The sequence below is a fragment of the Gracilinanus agilis genome, chromosome 4, assembly GCF_016433145.1.
Source record: "Gracilinanus agilis isolate LMUSP501 chromosome 4, AgileGrace, whole genome shotgun sequence".
In the NCBI taxonomy this organism is placed as follows: domain Eukaryota; kingdom Metazoa; phylum Chordata; class Mammalia; order Didelphimorphia; family Didelphidae; genus Gracilinanus; species Gracilinanus agilis.
The window spans coordinates 513,360,182-513,381,233 of record NC_058133.1 but is presented as its reverse complement, the minus strand read 5'-3'; the positions used below and the strand labels follow the sequence as shown (position 1 = coordinate 513,381,233).

The 21,052-nt window shown below is 42.0% G+C and overlaps 1 protein-coding gene across 1 annotated transcript; it reads right to left on the bottom strand.

Moving 5' to 3' along the window:
• Positions 1 to 739: 739 nt before the first annotated feature.
• On the bottom strand, positions 740 to 13,975 carry LOC123246902 (zinc finger protein 665-like). Its single transcript, XM_044675678.1, has 5 exons — positions 13,932 to 13,975; positions 11,349 to 11,475; positions 9,434 to 9,529; positions 3,812 to 4,077; positions 740 to 3,133 (listed from the first exon to the last, which is right to left on the bottom strand). The coding sequence occupies exons 1-5, from the start codon at positions 13,962 to 13,964 to the stop codon at positions 860 to 862; spliced, it is 2,796 nt and encodes a 931-aa protein (XP_044531613.1). The 5' UTR covers positions 13,965 to 13,975; the 3' UTR covers positions 740 to 859.
• Between the last annotated feature and the right edge of the window lie 7,077 nt (positions 13,976 to 21,052).

Sequence of the window (21,052 nt, the reverse complement as noted above, 5' to 3'; positions counted from 1 at the left end):
ATGAAAGGGTGGAAGAAATTGGTGACAGGTAATACTTAAAACCATATTCTCATTAGAATTGGCTCAAAAAAAAGAATCATAGGAGTTATATTTTAAAATATTGCCCCACCTCCATGCTGTCTAGCCTGTAAACAAATTGTATTGTCTTTGCCAACTACCCAACTCTGTACCCCAAACTATATTAAGGCTGATGAGCCCTACCTCAGGGGCTTTGGTCACTGAAAGTGGTCACTGACCCAACTTATTGCTTACTAATAGTCCAATAAATTGATCTTGTTGAGATAATTGTCTCCAAGTTTACCTGAATTTCTCAATGTAATATCTTATGTACATAGCTATTTATGTGCTGTCCACTCCATTTAAATGTGAGCTCCTAGATTTGCCGACAACTACTTTATATTTCTTTGTATCTATAGCCTAGAAAATAGTAAATGCTTAATAAACATTCATTTGTGAAGTTGATTTTTTTTGTACCCTATCATAAGTATTTGCATTTATCCCCATTGAACGTCATCTTTTAGCCTAATGGTGTCAAAATCTTTTTAGGTAATTAAATCTCTTATGCAGTGATAGTTTCTATCCCAGCTTTGGGTCATCTGAAAATTTGATGAGCGTGTCATCTCTATAAGTCATTGTAAAAGTCCACAATGAAGCACAAATGCCATGGTATTCCACTGAACAGTGACAACGAACCATTTTATGCAACTACATTTATTACACTTAAAATGCTTTACTGTAGTTATGCTCTATAATGTATGACAAACTTTGTTACAAAGTTTCTCTCCAGTATTAATTCTCTTTTATGTAATAAAGTATATCCTCTGTCTGAAGACTCATATTAATTACACATAAAGGACTTTCATTCTGTAAAAGTTCTATGATAGCTAAGAAGGTCTGTTATATGAGCAAAAGATCTTTCACATTGATTATGCACAAAAGGTAGTTCTCTAGCATGACTTTTTTGATGAGTGGTAAGGTTTGTCTTTTGGGTAAAAGCTTTTCCACATTCATTGCAAATAAAGACTTTGTCCCCAGTGTGGTTTCTCTGATGACTAGTAAGGTTTGCTCTTTGTGTAAAAGTTTTGCCACATTCATGACACGCAAAGGGTTTCTCGCCAGTATGAGTTCTTTGATGGGTAATGAGATGTCCACTCTGTCTGAAGCCTTTCCCACATTCATTACATGAATATGGTTTCTCTCCAGTATGAGTTCTTTTGTGGATAACAAGGGTCACTCTATGTAAGAAACTTGTTCCACATTCATTACATACAAACTGTTTTTCTCCAGTATGAGTTCTCTGATGAGTAACAAGGCTTCCCTTTTGGGTAAATGCTTTCCCACATTCATTACATGCAAAAAGTTTCTCTCCAGTATGAGTTCTCTGGTGGCTAGTAAGGTTTGATCTTTGAGTAAAGGTTTTCCCACATTCATTACACGTAAAGGGTTTCTCTCCAGTATGAGTTCTCTGATGGATCATGAGGTGTCCACTCTGCCTGAAGCCTTTCCCACATTCATTACATATATATGGTTTTTCCCCAGTATGAATTCTCTTATGAATAATAAAGCTTACTCTATGTAGGAAGCCTGTTCCACATTCATTACATATAAACTGCTTCTCTCTAGTATGAGTCTTCTGATGAGTAATAAGGCTTCCCTTTTGAGTAAAGGTTTTCCCACATTCATTACATGCAAAGAGTTTCTCTTGGGTATGAATTCTCTGATGGCTGTTAAGGTTTGACCTTTGGGCAAAGGCTTTCCCACATTCATTACATGCAAATGGTTTCTCTCCAGTGTGAGTTCTCTGATGGGTCATGAGATGTCCACTCTGTCTGAAGCCTTTTCCACATTCATGACATGCAAAGGGTTTCTCTCCAGTGTGAGTTCTCTGATGGATGTTAAGGTTTACTTTGTATCGGAAGCCTATTCCACATTCACTACATTGAAAGGGTTTCTCTCCAGTACGATTTCCCTGATGGTTTTTCTTTTGAGGACCCTTCCGATAGTCATTACGGGTAAACTGTTTCCCTCTAGAATGAATTCCCTGATGAGTAATAAGGTTTGACTTCTGGGAAAAGGCAATCCCACATTCATTACATTCAAAGAGTTTCTCTCTTGTATGAGTTCTATAATGAGTAATAAGGCTTGACTTTTGGGTAAAGGCCTTTCCACATTCACTGCACACAAAGGGTCTCTCTCCAGTATGAGTTCTTTGATGGGTAATAAGATTTGCCCTTTGGGTAAAGGTTTTCCCACATTCACAACATATGAAAGGTTTCTCTCCTGTATGAGTCCTCTGATGAGTAATAAGGCTTGCCCTTTGGGTAAAGGTTTTCCCACATTCATTGCATCTAAAGGGTTTCTCACCAGTATGAGTTCTCTGATGGATAATAAGATATCCACTCTGTCTGAAGCCTTTCCCACATTCGTGACATGCAAAGGGTTTCTTTTCAATATCAATTCTCTGCTGTGTGGTAAGGTGCTCAATCTTTTTTAAGCCTTCCTTACTTTCATTATAGTCAAAAGGTGTCTCTCCAGAATGTGTTTTCTGATGGATAATAAGATCTACTTTGTTTTGGAAGCCTGTTCCATATTTATTACATTCAAAAGGTTTCTCTTCAATATCAATTCTCTGCGGTGTGGTAAAATGCTCATTCTTTTTTAAGCCTTTCTTACTTTCATTACATGCAAAAGGTGTCTCTCCAGAATGTGTTTTCTGATGGGTGATAAGACCTTCTTTGTTTTGGAAGCTTGTTCCATATTTATTACATTCAAAGGGTTTCTCTTCAATATCAATTCTCTGCTGTGTAGTAAAGTGCTCAATCTTTTTTAAGCCTTTCTTACTTTCATTATATGCAAAAGGTGTCTCTCCAGAATATATTTTCTGATGGGTAATAAGACCTTCTTTGTTTTGAAAGCCTGTTCCATATTTATTACATTCAAAGGGTTTCTCTTCAATATCAATTCTCTGCTGTGTGGTAAAATGCTCATTCTTTTTTAAGCCTTTCTTACTTTCATTATATGCAAAAGGTGTCTCTCCAGAATATGTTTTCTGATGGGTAATAAGATCTACTTTGTTTTGGAAGCTTGTTCCATATTTATTACATAAAAAGGGTTTCTCATCGATATGAATTCTCTGATGCCTAAGAAGGTTTTTTGTATCACTAAAATTTTTCCCACATTCATTACATATAAAGAGTTTCTCTCCATTATGAATTTTTGGATACATATATTCCTTCCTACTCATGCTACATTCATCATACATAAAGAATTTCCCTTTTGTATGAGTTCTCTGAAAGCCAATATGATTTCCTCTCTGATTAAAAGTTTCCTCACATTCATTACAATCAGAGATTGTCTCTCTAATGTGAATTCCTTGAGGTGGAGTTAGGATTTCTTTCTCACTGAAGGCTTTCCCACATTCATTATATGCAAAGGAATTCTCTCTAGTATAAATTACATTATAGTTATTCAAGCTTCCCCTATTGTCAAAGCCTTTCTCATCTTTATATTTGTTGTTTCTCTCTCCATTATGAATTCTCTGATGAATATCTGATCTTCTGTACAAGGATTTTCCACATTCATTCAGTTCATGTTGCTTTTCTCCAACATGAATTCTATGAAATTTAATTAAATCTGAAAGGTAATTGAAGGGCTTCTTGCATTTAGTATACTCAAAAAGTTCCTTTTGCAAGGAGAATCCATTATATGTTATTAAGTAAGGAAAATTATCCCTGAAGCTTTTTCCAAGGAATTTATATTTATAGAGATTTTCTCCCACTACCCCTTTCCATGCTGCAACCAAATCTGATACTAGAATAATATTCCTAGTGTTGTGCTGAGATTCATGCACTTGATTATAAGTTGTTCTGGGAGTGACTGTTCCTTGTCTCCATTGTCTCTCCTGGTTGTATTTCAGTTCCCCTATGTTAACCTCACATTCACCTGTTGCTTCTCTCATCTTGGAATGCCAGGCAACTGATTCCTTAGGCAGACTTTTCTCAGATGATATTCCCATGCAAATGGCCTGCATCAGATTTGAATCTTTGGGTTCAAAATTAGACTTCTCATTAAGGGAATCTGAAAAAAAAAATTTTTTTTTAATGTCACTAACTACCATTTGTTTTTCTGTGAGAAAAAACAACCTTTAAAGCAAGTTCTAGTTTCTGTCTCTCATCACTGAGACAGATACTCAATTTGGACCAATCAAGCTATCAAAATATATACATTTAGTTCCTACTCTATACTGTGAATTGCACTCAGTACTGGGGACACAGAAAAAAAAATAAAAAAACAATCCTTGTTCTCAAGGAGCTTAAATCCTAATGGGATCAAAAACACAAACTGGCATATACAAGATAAATACAGAATAGATACAAGGGGAAAGATGAAGCATATGTGGGAACTGGAAAAGGCCTCTTAGAAGGGGTTACAATTTATCTGACTCTTAAGAGAAACTAAAAATTCATTGTTCAAGGGAAATAATTCCAAGGAAAGAGAAAACACTGATAGAGTACTTCGCTAACTAAGACTATATCGATTACATACAAGGACACAGAAAGCACTTATAGAGGTAAAAAAAAAAATCAATATTCAGTAAAAACCAGAATTACCTTTGGCAATAGAAATAGTAGAAAACCACATAGGATGAGGAAAATTAGCTCAGAAAATTACCCAATTGCAAATTGTTCAACTTAGAACTTATATAAACAAAAGTGACATCTAGAAGACTGAACTGAGAAAAAATTAATTACTGAGATTTACCAAAATTTCAAAGAAAAAACAATACTTTTGGAAGGTGCATTTTAAAAACAATTTCCAAATACCCAGAGAAAAAGACAGATTAAACATAAGAATTCATTGCCTACCAACAGGAGTAAAACACCAAATTCAAGTCACAAAAACACATTTTTTGTCTATCTAAAATTTTACAATGTGCTCAACCTGTGGTGGAAACTTCTGAGTTTGTGTCGGTCTGCTCAATCAGTCAGTTACACTGTATGTAGACCCTGACACAGAAGACTTATGGCAGATATAATAACTATTTTAAACTACATGAATGGTTCTCAGGTGAAAAAGCTGTTAGGCTTGGTCTGTGTGGTCCCTAAGGCCAAATTTAAGAAGCAGTGTGTAGACACTACAAAAGGGCAAATTTGGGGGGGGGACTTTGACAACTGGGAAAAGAAAGGCTGATGACTTTGCAAGGCTCTGCCACATTTAAATCCAATTTATGCACAAGTAAAAAGACATTACTTATACCATTTTACTATTTCATTATTTTACACTGGCACAGCCCCATCCAACATGGTATGCCTGTATCAAAGAAGGCATTGTACTCTATGAGCAGAGCAGAAACTCAAAAGAAATATGAGCTGCTCAAATTTAGAGACATCTCCATCCCAAATGTTCATACCAGGCTATTTGTGCTCAACCTGTGGTAGAACCTTCTGAGCTTGTATTGCTCTGATCCGTCAGTCAGACACATTGTACATTGACCCTGACACAATGATGTCATTTTGGTTGTCTCTGAGTACAGAAGACAACCATCATTTGTGGAAAATCAATGTACTGATATTTGTGGAAAAATGATAGACCATGTTTTTACCATTAATACTAAATTTTCTGATGTGCCTTTGCTTTTAAATGTTTCTACAAGCTAACTAGTAACAATAAAACACATTAATGGAGACTAAGAGCAATGGTTTGGAAGAGGTTTCTATCTATCAAGTATATAATAGATAGGTTTGTACAGGTCCAAGGGTAGGAGACAGGTGTCCCAGGTGATACAAAGCTAAAGAAAGTGAGTTATAAATAACTACAGAAAAAGAACAGTCCTTTCTATTGGGGGGAAAAGACATAAGAGAATAATGTTTGATTGTATAAAAATGAAGTTTTTCCACAATAACAATCAATATTTCCAGAATAAGAAAGAAACTAGGAAAAATCTTTACCATCAGTAGTTCTTATTCTTAAAATGACATTTGGACAGGAATAGAGGCAATTAGGTACAAAAGAATGAGCCCTAGTCCTAGTGCAAGAGAACCTGGTTTCAGATGCTACTCTAGCCTTTTAATTACCTATGTGACCTCAGATAAATCAGGTAAAACTTCCCTGAACCTCAATTGCTTCTACTATAAAATGATGTAGACAAGAGGGTCCCTGAAGTTCCTTCTAGGCCTAGGTCAATGATCCTAGGAATGAAATGACATCTGTACAAACATATTCTTAGCAGAGTCAATGGTTAGAATAAAGACTAGGAAATAAACTGTGTCCAAGAACTAGGAAATAGGAAGTCAAGTATGTGATATTAATGTTTTTAATGCTTAGCTGTATCCAACACTTCAAGATCCCATTTAGTTTCCTTAGCAAAGATACTGGAGTGGTTTGCCATTTCCTTCTCTAGCTCATTTTACAGATGAGGAAACCGAGGCAAATACAGCAAAGTGACGTACCCAGGGTCACAAAGCTAGAAAGGGTCTAAAGCCAGATTTGAATTCAGGATGATAAGTCTTCCTGATGCCAAACCCAGCACTCTATCCACTATGCCACCTAGCTGCCCCATATTAAGTAATGGAATGTTATTGAACAGAAGGATGAGAAAGAATCAAAGAAAATTGAGAAAGCTTCATCTCATGGTGAAAGCAAACACATAAGAATTGAAAGAAAAAAACATACACACTGCCCTCTATATAATCAGAGCAAAAATAGCAACAAAACTATATCATAAAGCTACGAAAGAAAGTTAAAAAGAAGGGTAAACATTAGGATGGCAAGGAGACTCTCTAACTGAACATTAAGACATCTCTTTTAAGGTAGAGATAAAAAAAGGACATTAAAGGACATTTTCAGACACAGATATATCCATGAACCACTGAATGATTTTGGTTCTTATCTTGAATACACACAACACTTTTTTCTTTATCTTGACCTTATAATATATCTCTGAATATCTGTATTTGCAAACATGTATCAAGTTAAAATTTATTTTAAAAAAAGAAACTTAGGACTTTGGGAGGATTGGGGGAAAGGGGATCTTCAAATGGCATTAGAATAAGAAACATCTATATTGTTGTGCTGTAGAAATGATGAACAGCCAATAGAAGGGAAACAGGGAAAGACAATCTGAACTGGGGCAAAGTGAAGACACCTGAAGCAGTAAATTAATATGCATAAAAACTACAATAACAAATAGAAAGAATGATACTAAAAAAACCATCTGAACCAAATGTGGAAAAATTATAATGGCTAAGCTTGGCCTCAAAGAAGAGATTTAACAAAAAAACACTTGCTCCTACTTCCACCATGAGACAGAATAGAGTATCCCCAAAGTCTTGGTGACATTTTAAGCTATCATGACTTAAAACAGCACTGAAACTTTGGGGGCATCTTGTATGACATCACTTTATTTTTTTCAATTTTTTGAAAAAAAATTTTTTTAATTTTCTTTTTATTAAAAAACATAAGGAATGGCACTCTGGGAGAGGGAAAGATGATACAGTGAGAAATGGAGATAATGTAAAAACGAAAGAAATAAAAAAGGGATTTAAAAAGATATCTTAGGAATTGATCCAATCTAACAGAAATACTAACTCCCCAATATATAACTACTTGGATTTTAAGACTGTGCCATATAGACATATGCATTTATTTACTGCAAATAATGTTAGGTTTTGGTTTTAGATATATAATTTGTATAATATAAAAAAATATGGAGCTGATGAACCTTTATAAGTTTATATAAGTTAGGGGTTTTCGGGGGGCATAAATGCTGTAGTTTGTCAAAGGCTTTTATGGCATATATTAAATTTATGTGTTTTTTAATGTGTTTTTAAAAAATATTAGTTTCCTAAATGCTGAAGTATTCTTTTATCTTGAGTACAAATCCAACTCAGAAATAGTGACTATTTTTTGGCTGTATTTGCATTATCTACTGAGCCACTATGGGTGATATTTGAAAAGATGTGGAGGGGACTGAGCATAAGATTGAAAGGGGGCAAATGTTACCTCAACCTTCAATAAGAGGAAAAGGCCAGTATATAAGTTCATCAATCCCTCTACTTAGTCTATCCCAGGAAGGTCAAAGACTGGAAGAAAGGTCCCATGATTATTCCTGCTTTTGTCTCAACATTTACCTTGAGATTCCCAACCTTTTGTTCCTTCAAATGAAGTTTCTCCATCTACCTCTAAAAGAATGTGCAAGAGTTTCATTTGTGGATCAACAAATTCATAAATTTAGGTAGTATATTGTCATTATATTATTTCACCTCAAAATGGATAGTGCCTATAAGAGATGTATATATAGGTACACACAAATCTCTCTTACATATATATGTAGTTTTGGAGCATATTGATTTCCTGTTTTTGTTGGCTTCACTGTGCCTCAGTTCTTATTGGATTTTTGTATATATTCCCGTATCATAAAAACAGTAAAGGTGGCAAAATTCTGAGAAGCACAAGACATGAACTGATGCAGAATGAAGAAGGCAGAACAAGGAAAAATATGGAAAGCTCCCCCCAAATAACCACTGTATAATTATAATAACTAAGTTTAGTCCTAAAGAAGAGACAAGAATGTTGCAGCCTCTCTCCTTTGCAGTGATGTCAGACAAATGAGGGACATAACTTATACTGTTCAACTAAATGGATGGATTCGTTTTCTAGATTCTTGGATAGACAGCTCACTGGGGAGAGGCACTGTGAAGAATATATTTGAAAATGAAGCAGATGTAAAAAGAGCAGCAGGAGGCACACATTTATCCTGCTTGATTTTAGGTACTGCCTATGGGGGAGAGGGGGCAGGGAATACATGGTAGAGTATTGAGAAGGATATCTAAATAGGAGAAAAAGAAAGAAAAGGACATTAATGAGACATTTAAAAGAAGGTACAAAACAGAACTCTTTCTTCTTAGGGTGAAACAACACAAAAGCTTTGAGATCAAAGTAAATTTCTCATATCATTTAAAAACCACAGAAACACGATGGATGTAGATTTAACATTTCATATGATATCCTCTTTTATAGTTCTTTGTATATGAAAATATTCACATTTAATGGTGTGAAGCTCAGAATAACATGATTTTTTAACAGAAAAAAATAAAGGTGTTTTAAAGGAAAAGATAGCAAAACTTTAAAAGGTGATAAAAATCAAAAACCTTAAAAAACCCTTCTTACTTTCAGATGAATACATCTCTGGGACACAACAGATCCATTAACTTCGAAAGAGAGTTATAAAATGTAATGCCAGCAGGGTTGTGGAGAGATAAGCATGATAATGTACAAAAGCCAAAGCTATCCTACAGTGTCATTTTTCTGGAAAGTAATATGATGATATAGAAGAACCACAAAACAGTCATACCCTACTGCAAGAGTATAGCGCCCCAAATGACCCAGGGAGAGTCTGCTTGCAATGACACCCATTGGCCTGATTTTCACTCACCTGGACAGACAGCACTGGAGACTTCTCCCTCTGGCATCCATGGTCCATCTCGCTTCTCCAACAGGGAGATCATGTCCACTGTGGAGACAGAAATCCCTATTTATGGAGAGAGAAATGAGAAAATGCTTAGAATAGAAAGATATTTTAAACAGAGAGAGTGTACAAGAGATCCCAGAAACAGACTATTTTGTATGCCAAACAAGAATCCTGTTCCTGGCCAAATTCCACATCCACCTATAATGTCTATCCCAGATGCTGATAGACAAACGCTACAGGCTGTCTACCTAAATACATCTTGTAATCTGAATAACGGACTATCTTTATCCTCTTGTCCTTTGTGTGTATGATCAGGACAAAACCAGGACAATGTTATCCACAAACAGGAATACTGGGAAAATCTCAGCATCCACAGAGAACCATGCTTTGAGTCAAGTCAAATCAAATCCAATCAACAAGCATTTAAGTTCTTTCTACTGTGCTATCTGTGAGAAGGGTCAGCTAGGTGGCCCAGTGGATAGAGTACTAGGCCAGGAGTCTGAAAAGATCTGAGTTCAAATCTGGCCTTAGACACGTACTAGATGTGTGATCCTTAGCAAGTCACTTCACCCTGTTTGCCTCAGTTTCCTGAGCTGGAGAAGGAAATGGCAAACCACTCCAGTATCTTTATCAAGAACAGCCTGAATAGGGTCACAAAGAGCCAGACATGGCTGAAACAACTAAACTACAGCAATAGCCACCTCTGAAAATACAAGGAAAGGCAAAAAACAGGCTCGACACTCAAGGAGCACACAATCTAATGGAAGGAGGCAACACGCAAGCAATCATGTATGTGTAAGACACACACATACATATATGTTTACACATGTGCACACACAGGATAAACTGTAGATAAACAACAGAGGAAAGAAACTAGAATTAAGGGGGATCAGGAAATGCTTCTTGTGGAAAGAAGGATTTTAGTTAAGACTTGAAAGAAGTCAGGGGAGCTAGGAGAGAGAGATGAGGAGAATAACATTCTAGCCATAGGGGACAACAACCAGTGAATACAGAATCAAGAGATGGAGTGCCTTGTATGAGGAACGCATAGAGGCCAGTGTCACTGATTCAGCTGGGTAAAACGTAAGAAGAGTACAAAGATAGGAGGGAGCCAGGTTGTGAAGGGATGCAAAACAGAGGACTTTCTATTTGATGCTGGAAGTGACAGGGAGCCTGTCAAGTTTACTGAATAGGAACAGAGATGTGATGTGATCAGATTTATGCTAAAAGAAAAATAATCTGCTATTTGAGTAGAAGATGGACTGCAGCAAGGACAGAATAGAAGCCAAGAAGACAGTCAGAAGTTACTGCATCAATAGCCCAGGCAGGAGATGATGAAGACCTGCACCCGAAGGGGTGGCAGAGACAGGAGAGAGGGGAGCAAATAGAAGAGATGGCATGAAGACAGAACTGACAGGACTTGTCACTGACTGGATATGGAGAATGAGAAAAAGGAAGAAGTCAAGGATGACAATGACATCAGCATAGAGATGATAATTAAATATATGGGAGCTGGCAAGATCCCCAAGCAAGAATTGGAGAAGAAAAGAAGGGGTCCAAGGACTGAGCCTTAGGGGACAGTTGTAGCTAGCAGGTGTGGCCTAGAAAAAAAATCCAGCAAAGGAGTCCAGAAAGGAGCAGTCAGGCAAGTAAGAGCAGAACCAGGAAAGGACAGTGTTATGAAAGCCTAGAAAGAAAAGTCATGTCTTCAACTTGCATATTCTGATGGATCTTCTCTATGATTAGGTAGTTATTAAAATCATGAGAAAAAAAATGTTAAGTCCATAACACATGGGATAGACCTGATATAGCAAGCTTATGGAAGAATATGGGCAGAGGTCATAGAGTCTAAGTCACAGGGGACAGGTGGTGTGCTTACCCACAGAGACCAGGTTCTCATAGTTCTCCAACATCACATTCCTATACAAGTCCCTCTGAGCAGGATCCAGATGTCGCCATTCCTCCCAAGTGAAGTCCACAGCCACATCTTTGAAAGTCACCGATTCCTAAATCAAACACATAACTTTAGCTAGGAACATTCCTCGAAATATTTTTTTAAACCCTTATCTTTTGTCTTAGAATCAATACCGAGTATTGATTCCAGGGCAGAAGAGCATTAAGGGCTAGGCAATGGGGGTTAAGTGACTTGTCCAGGGTCATACAACAAGGTAGTGTCTGAGACCAGATTTGAACCTAAGATCCCCCATCTCTAGGCCTGATTCTCAAACTACTGAGCCAACAAGATGCCCCTCCAAATATTTTTTGAATATCTACTTATGGCATGACTCAATTTGGACCATTTTCAGTAGCCAAGATTGCTCAAGTTTATATTTGCAAATCCTCTTTACAGGTAAATCTAGGAAAAATCATGATCTTAATCAATCAATAAACATTTATTTATTTATATTTATTTATGTACCAGGCACACTGATAAGGATGCAGAAAGAGGCAAAAGACAGTCTTTGCCTTCAAGGAGCTTCCAGTCTCACAGGGGAGACAATATGCAATTAAATATATACAGAGCCATAGACAGGATGAACAGGAAACAATGAATAAGGAACAGAGGAAGAATACTGGACTTAAGAAGGGTGAGTGGACTTCCTTGAGAAGGTGGGATTTTAGTTGGACTTTAAGGAGGTGAGGGAGGTCATTTGTCACACCTTACTCTTAAAATTTCAAACCTTATCACCTAAACACACACCATGCTTGTTAGATACATAACACAATGGCAATCAAATGCCATGTATTAATTTCTATCCTTAGAGTTACCATTCTCCCTCACTGATCACTGATGTATTCTCAGTAGATTTATTTGCAATACACCAGAAAGGGTACAACAAGCGAAAAGTTCTCCCCAGGTCCAAGCACTAATGATGCTCTGTTCTCTTTCCTGGACCATAGAACATGTGTAATGTTCATATGTGGTTTCCCAAACTACAAGGATCCTTATGTACAATTTAATGGCCCCCATTTCTATTTGAGTTGGACATAACAGCTGGAAAATAATTTCTGAAAAGGACTGCTTGTTCCCTTTTCATGCTTTCTTACCCTGTTACATGCCCACATTTTTCTCCCCATAAAGATTCTGTAGAGATGAGAAACTAGTTGCAGGGGTCCAGAGGCATTTCTTAAGATGTTCTGTCTGGATTTTTTCTGGAATAATAACTGATGATCTTTTCCAAACAACTGGAAAATGTTTTTTTCCATGGAGTTCTTGGTAACTCATCCTTCAATGCTCTCAAAACCACATACCCTCCCACATGGCACCCCCATTTCTATACCTGATCTGTTCCAGTTCCTTTGTCTTTGTTTTCTTCACTGTGATTTATGCTTCTCCATTCTCCATACAAATTTACAACTTGTAAATCAAAAGTATGAGCATAGTGGCTCCAATGTCCTCAATTGCCAAGAGACTGTGTAATAGGTCTCCTCACAAGTGTTTTCCCATTTTATCTTTGTCTTCATTCTAATTTCATCTATAACTATTATCAGGATGATCTGGTTTTAACGGAACTCACACCAACATTTCTGTAACTTTGCTTTTCCCTCTGTTGTTTATTCCTAGTTGATGAGGTAATATCATTCAATGATAACAGAATCACTGAATTGGATGGAATTTTGGGGACCTCTAGTTCAAGAAATACCTCATTTCTTATGATCACTCTTCAAAGGCACTGGCAAAGTACTTGCATTTTGCCTAAATCTTCTCTTCTCTAACCTAAATATCCCTGAACCATTTAACTGATCTAAATATTTGATATTGTCATCCTGCACAGCCTCCTCTGGGACACTCCCCTACTTATCTATCCTCCATTTAAAAAGAGGGGCTACATATTATTCACAATACTGCAGAATAACAGTGCCAGTTGGAGGCAGAAAAGGATGTCTTGTTTCTCCTACAACCTTTCTTTCCTTCTCCCTGGGTCCCTCTTCCCTGACCCTTCCTGTATTCTGTTCATCTTTTCTTACTCTCTGTATTATACTCTTTCACTCATCTCTTACCTATGTATATGTGTATCCTACAGTAGAATGTGAAGTCTTCAGGGGGAGGGAAAATTTCATTTTTATCTGCTCATCCCAAGTGGAGCAACTTAATAAATGCTTGTTCTATTGTGGGGGGGAAATTATCTTACATTAGAAGGCATCTTTGATGTCGGCTGGTACATTTTGACCCACCTTTATTTAAAGGTGCTGAGCTTTCACTATTCATCTAGAAGCATAAAGGAAACTGCTTTTCAAGTCGTGTATATTTGTTCTAAAGCTTCCTAAGGTACGTTCTGGAGACGCTGCTGTTTTGTGAAACTGCCTTCTCTACAATAGAGATCAAAATAGCCAGAGGCTTCGGGACTATTGAGGATGGGATCTGAGTGCACTAAGAAGTGAAAGAAAAGAAGGATTACTACTGGACCAGTTATATGATGTGAATTGGGGCCCAGGAATGACAGAGTAAGTTAGGACTCACCTGAATCCTGGCAGTCAGAAACTCAAAAGTCATCCTATCCTCATTTTCTCCGCTCCAGTCTTGAGGAAAAGCCAATGCTTGAAGAGAAGGAGCTGGAAAAGGAAAAAGAAATTAAAAGTCAGCTCAGCCCTATACAAAGCCCTCCTGCATCAGAGGCTCCTCTACTTCTGGAACTGCCAATCACCATGGAATATGCCAGCCTGCCTCCCCGGGACCCCCTCATGGGGCCAGTCCTTCCATTTGGCTGACACACCATCCAGTAGGTGCTTAATAAATAAGGATTGCTTATGAGCTAAGTGAGTGATCGGGGCAGCTGGGAGGGTAGCTGGGGAGCCAAATAATAGGGAGCCATAGAGGACCAGAAGAGAGATAAGTTCCGTCAACTGACTTCTTTCTTTATCCTTTCCCTGAGCCCCCCCCAGTCCTCACCTGTGTCCCAGGGCCAGGGGGCCCCGTCCTCCATGGTTGCCTCCTTCTGCTCCTCCAAGCTTTTCTCTGAATCACGAGGGAGTCTTCGGGCGTCAGGTAGAAGAAGGTGGGCCTGGAGACTGCAGGGAGGGTTGGGCTCTACCTTCCCCAGAGAAGTGTCCCACCGTCCCGGGGCTCGGAGGTGCCAGGGCCAGGGGCTCTTCCAGGGCTGCCCTCCCAGAAATGACCGAAAGGCGGACCCCCAAAGAGAGCGAAGCTGTAAGCACTGTCGTTGGAGTTTAGAGGGGGCGCCCCCGCGACCACGGGCACAGGCAGGAGTGCAAGAGCACTCACCAAAAGCTGCGACCCCAACACACCCAGCGAGCACCCCCTCCTCCACAGCACACAGTCACCCCCACACAGGGTCACCCCCAGTCACCCTCAAAGAAACATACAAAACACATACATGCACACGGACACGCACACACTTGCTCTTACATCCCAACAGAGTCACACGATCACCAGGGACGTCCTCTCAGCCCTGCCCCCCATCATCCTGGGGCTGGTACACACGTGCCCCCGCGCGCCTTGAGCCGCGCCTGCGCACTTCACCAGCCCTGCCCCCTCCCCCCCCCAACCCCAACCCCCAAAAATCGCACTCCAGGAACTGGAAAAGAGAAGCCAGAGCGCGGCGCTTGCGCACTCCTTCAGTTACGTCCTACACCTTAGGCCGTAGCGTCCAAAGTAGAAGGCCTCTGTCACACCCCTCATAGGAAACGCCTGGATCCGGAGCCTCTCAAGGCATTCTGGGAAATGGAGTCCGGACGCCGCCGCGCTGCGTCCCACCCGCCTGGGACGTACTGCGATACTCTGTCCTGGACTACATTTCCCAGAAGACACTGCGTTTACCTGTACTCTATAGTAATGGCTGCTCCTCCTGCAACACATGTGTAGAGAATCCTTTCCGCCTCTCCTGGAAGCGAGGGAGGCGCCCGAAGCCGCCTTGTCTTTCCGTGTCTCTCTCTAGGTGTTCTCGGGGAGCCTCCCTCTGTAACAGCAATCTCCTGATTCAATGTTCTTATCTGCAAAATGGGAATGACAAGAGCATTTCCCTCAGCATAAACATAGAATGAAGGCATTCATAGACCATAAAGGCCTTCCTGTTGCTAGCCTTTATAAAGAAAGACAGCCATTGGATAGAGCGTGACCTGAGAGTAGGGGCCCCCCTCCTCAAATGACTTAACCTCCATCTAACTCAGGTTCTTCAACTGTGCCTGTCCCCAGTGGATGCTGCATGAGCCTAATAAGATGCTGATGGACAATCAGTAATTAACTGGAATCATCTCGAAAGGTTAAGGCATTGGGGCAGCTGAGCTGGACCAGGGAAGCAGAATGTGCTCCCCTTCGAGTCACAATCCAGGCACCCTTCCAGCTTCCATTATCTGCCCAAGCGTCAGGGCCACTGTATCTATGGTCATCACCTCACCATTCTGTTGACTCAAGGCCCTCTTACCAGTAAGAAGGGCCAGATATTGGTCCAACACCGCCAGTTCCTGAATCTGCAATTTGGCATCAGGCCCTGTACTTCAGCTCTGGTGAAAGGCCAAAGCAGTTTCATCCTCTATCTTAAGAGTCCTTTTTTAGGGTGATAATACTCTACCACCTTCATCTTCTGGAAAAATTGGGTCCTGAAAAAATGGCAAATGCTAGAGGGTCTGTGAGAAAGCCAGTCTTTGGTAGACTGTTGGTGGAGCTATGAACTGGTCTAGCTATTTTGGATAACAGTTTGGGGTAGGCTGGAGGTGAAAGGTGGATGGGAGGTTAGGAATCACATTTGGTACTGTCTCCTTGAACTAATTCTCAACCACCTGGCTGCCTAATATTACAAAGACTCCGACACCAATTAGAGAAATAAAATATAACAAATTCTGCAAAGATATAGTAAGGTGGCCTCATCTACTCTTGATTTTTACAATGGCAAAGAACTGGAATCTAAGAGGATGTCCATAAATTAGGAAATGCCAGAATATCTTGTGACCTATGGTAAATCCACCACCTTTCTATAGAGTGGGCAAGCCAGCCTCACTAAACCATCTGGGAAACCTGAGCAAAAAACAGGAAGCAGCATGTGCCAAGCAAGTCAAAACCTCCACCACTGCCTTGACAAAAGTCTTCCCAAAAGATTTTGGAACAGCAATGCTTCCAGCCCCGTAAACTCACAGCTCTAATTCAATGAAGCAACCAGAAGAGATGTCATATGGTAACTGCTTCTGCTACCCATATCTATCAAAGATAGAGAAAAAAAGTTCTTGTCACTAGTTCTTAGCATTGTTAATTTTATCAGTGGAAATGACATTAGAGAGGAGGTAGGGGGCAGCTGGATGGATCAGTGGATTGAGAGCCAGGTCTGGAGAGGGGAGGTCCTGGTTCAAACTTGGCTTCAGATACTTCCTAGCTGGGCGGCCCGGGAAGTCACTTAACCTCAATACCTAGCCCTTACTGCTCTTCTGCCTTGGAAGCAGTACTTCATATAGATTCTAAGTCAGAAGATTTAAAAAATAATAATAATAAAAAAAGAGGCAGGGCCATCTACTTTGCCAGTAGATCCAAGGAATCCTGGGACTTGAAGCTGAAACCTTCCATAGGTGAGAGCAGAGACAACCTCACTTCCACACGCCTTGCACAGAACAAGAGCTAATTCCTATAAGGGAAAACCATTGTGCCGGGAGGAGGCTAAGGGGGCAGTTTCAGAGGAACTTGGAGCCCTGAACGATGGAGGCAGATCGGAGTGGGGGCAGAGCCATCGCTGCACAGGTAACAGCAATATTGCAGCCAAACGCTTCTGAAAGACTCCGGAGCTCTGATCAGCCCAGGGGCATACAAAGATTCCGCTCTGCTCCCAGGATCATGGAGCAGGCGGGGTTCAAACGGGGCGAAGAGCCCAAGTCACTCATTGGAGATGAAGAACCTCAGGCGGGGCAGGGTCCTGATTCTTTCTGTATGTATTACTATAAGGTCGCGAAAAACCGATTCTTGGCAGATGTAAGGGAAGGGATTCGTGGGTGCTGGAACACTCGCAAAGACCACGCCGGCCAGGGCGCAGATTCGACCTTTGCACAGCAAAAAGGAGTGAGGAGTCTAGGGCTAGGGGTGCGTAAGACAGCCTCCGGGGCGACAGCGCCCTTCTACCTCCGAACTACATTTCCCAGAATGCACTCCTAGGCCATGCTGTTTTTCGACCCCTCGGTCTTCTAGCCCGTGCAGTGCCGCAGAGCGTGATGCATTGTGGGAATAAGTGGCGAGCGTGTGATGCGATCCCGCAGGGTTTCAGGTGAGACTCGGCCTCTGCCTAGTCCAGCCGCAGCGACCGCTCTGCCCTTCTTTCACCCTGCAGGGTGCGCTCGCGCGGAGAGGTGAGTGAGCAGTAAGGAAGTGCGCACGCGCAGACTCAGCTCCGCTCTCCCCTCCTCCATTCTTGCTAGGAGGGATCGAAGTGTAATCTCCGAGGCGATGCGCGGGCGCAGTGCAAGCTTCTCCCCTACCCCGACTCCCCGCTGTAGGCTCCTGGGTGAGGCCTCACCTTTCTATGAGGGGGATCCCTCTTAGTCACTGCGCACGTGGGAGAATGAGTGATTTGGGGTGTGATAGTGTGAGTGGGATCATCGCATCCCCCCCACCCCGTTGCCCCTCCCGCGGCCTTGTGGTCTCGTAGCCCGGGGGCCCAAATTAGCCCAAGCACCTGGGTCACCCCCTCACGTGACCCTGACCCCCCCCCCCGCCAAGACCATCCCCCTCTACTGCCCCTGGCCTAGGGGCTGCCAACAACATCTAGTATGCGCCTGCTGGGTGCTGGGGACCCACTGGGGACTCCCCTCTCTAATAAGTGTAGAAAAGTGCTGGGGGGTGGGGGGCGGGAGGCAGGTTGGGTCTGCCCTCATGGCCCATAGAGCCTCAATTCAAGAAGGTGGCTCAGTGAATAGAGAGCCAGGCCTAGAGATAGAGAAGTCTTGGGTTCAAATTCAAATGTGACCTCAGATACTTCCTAGCCAGGTGACCCTAGGCAAGTCACTTACACTCCATTGCCTAGCCCTTACTGCTCCTCTGCCCTGGAACCCATGTGCAGAATTGGTAAAGGTTTAAAAAAAAAAAAGAGTTGACAGGAAAATATTCACTACTTTAAATGGAGTGGGGGAAAAAAGATCAACACAATCTCCAAATGCATTAGGAAAACAAATGCATTAAAAACAAATTAAGAAAATGAAAATACAGAGATTGCCCCTGAGGTAAAATTACTTTCATGCTACAATGCTGTACTGAATGTACATTTTTAAGTTTGATCATTTGATCTATTTTCTTTATATTTGCTAACAAACTCAGAATTACTTCAAGATTTCCCTGGGACCAATGTACAGACTATTGACTTGTAGGTTAGTTAAGTTTTGCTTTCATTAGTCGGACAATTCAAGATGGTGTTCTTTCTGACTGAGAATTCCAGGAAGGTTTGCCTTTAAACCAGACTTCCTAGGTATACATCCTAGTGAAAGGCGCTCCATGTGTCCATGCACAGATGCATTGGCGCATCCAAAAGGAGTGATCCCCAAATGGTCAACGTTCTGGTATTTATTGACCCCGTGCCAGGTCCTAAAGGTCTTCCTGCCTTCCCCTGGGCAGTGATGGTGAACCTTTTAGGGTGCCCGAACTGCACTGTGATGCGGCTCACATGCCAGGGGAGGAAGCACTGCCATTGGGCTGCTGGGTGGAGGAGTGGGTCACGGGAGAAATGTCCTCAGGCATAATGGAGGGGGGAGGGGAGCAGCCCCCTCCTGCTCACGTGCCATAGGTAGTATCAGCCACACAAGCCTATTACCTAACAGGTTCCTTGATTGAATGAAACTCATTCTTCCCCTCTTCATGTCCAAGATCTGGGATCCTTCGAAAGGCCTGAAGGACCGTGCATGGGTGTGAGTTTGTGGATGCCGGTGTGTGTGGGGGACCTACATAGACATGAAGGAGACAGATGTGTGAGTGTAACTGTCCATGCTGGGGGCATGCGTGTGAGGTGGGCTTCTTTGTGTCTGTTTAAAAGGCTGGATAGGGCTGCTGGGTAGCTCAGTGGAGTGAGAGTCAGGCCTAGAGACAGGAGGTCCTGGGTTCAAACCCAGCCTCAGCCACTTCCCAGCTGGGTGACCCTGGGCAAATCACTTGACCCCCATTGCCCACCCTTACCACTCTTCCACCTATGAGACAATACACCGAAGTACAAGGGTTTAAAAAAAAAAAAAAAAAGGCTGGACATCTTTGGGGAGAGAAGCGCCTTAATCTCAGCCCCCACTCCTTACATCGTTATCACGTGGGCACTGACCCCTGCCTTAGACCATATTTCTCCAACGATGTGAGACAGCAAAGGTGTGTTGTATGGTGAACTATTACACGCCAGTCCTTGTGACCAGGGCCTATAGCTGGTCAGAGAACCCTGCATTATTGTTATGTTATGTAGGTGATGGTGACTTGCTCCCTCCTAGAGCCTCTCTCAGTTTTTTCACCCTGGTAGTGACCTCAGGGCCCAGCGGGCAGCAGCAGAGGTGCAGGGTCCAGCTAGGGGCGGGATCTGATCCCCAGAGTGAAGGGCCCGGATAAAGTGGCCTCATTCTTCCCCTCCCAGGCCTCACTTTCCTGGAAGGTGAAGGGTACGAAGGACACTCCTGCCCTGAGATCTCCCTCCCGTGGCTTGAAGGCGGCCCCTGAGGTGAAGGAGCAGCCCCTGGTGCTGCTGGTGGGACGGTGACTCTGGGCAGAGAGGCCTCAGGGAAGTCTGAGCAGGGAGAAGCCAGCCAAGACAGACAACTGTGGAGGACTTGGCTCTGGTGCCAGAGGAGAGGGGAGGCGAGCTTTACGTGAGCCCTGGGGTACCACCTGCCCAGTGTGGGAGGCAGGGAAGTAGCCACCACGGGGAATTGTTGGTGAAAGAAGGTCCCCGCAGGGAAGGGAGAACATGGCAGCGTTGACCCCGAGCTATTTCTTGGTACAGGCCATTTTGTGACCTGTTCCACCAGCACAGCCTGGACTGGGAGGATGTTTCATTCCATTAGTAGATTAAACAGTTGGTCACTGAGCATTGATTCAGCCCCTCAAGGACAATAGTAGAAGGTCCTGGTAAAGGTTGGGTGGACTTGCAGGGTTTCCTTGACCCAAAGCCTCAGGACATTCTTCCGGTGTAATCAGTACCTGATGGGGATAGTGTGGGGACAGATGGAGATAGGCCCAGTCAAATTCCAATGGAAAAGAGGACTCTAAACCTTACAAAGGGTTCCTGCAGGTGCACAGAGACTTGGAAACCTTCCAGGTTTATATATTTGGGTTTTCATCAATTATCTTGTGAAGTATTTCCCAATTCTATTTTAGTCTGGCTCAGGCTGTGCTCTGTTGGACACATCTGATCCAGAGTGGGATTGACAACGGAGAAGGGCTTGATGGGGTCTGCGAGGCAGGCCGGGCTCCCTCAAGACTTCTTTCTCTTTGTCCAGCTCAGCCTCCTCAAGACTCTGTCCTCCCTGACACAAGGAGAAACCAAGAGGAGGAAATGAATTCCGGGCTTCTGACAGCCAGGATTCAAGTAAGTCTGAGTTTATTCTCTGTCCACACCACACAGATTCTCTAGTTCTGTTTCTTTCTATAACCTTCAGTGTTCCCAAGTCCCACCTGGGCTCCCGAGA

What these genes read in the sequence shown, in the direction of transcription:
- LOC123246902 (XM_044675678.1), bottom strand. Translation starts at nt 13,964, where the DNA reads ATGACTTTTGAGTTTCTGACTGCCAGGATTCAG. An exon ending in TGAGAACCTGGTCTCTGTGG is followed by an intron (nt 9,530 to 11,348) that starts GTAAGCACACCA and finishes CTCCATAAATAG; the next exon opens with GGATTTCTGTCTCCACAGTG. An exon ending in CTCCAGTGCTGTCTGTCCAG is followed by an intron (nt 4,078 to 9,433) that starts GTGAGTGAAAAT and finishes TTTTTTTTTCAG; the next exon opens with ATTCCCTTAATGAGAAGTCT.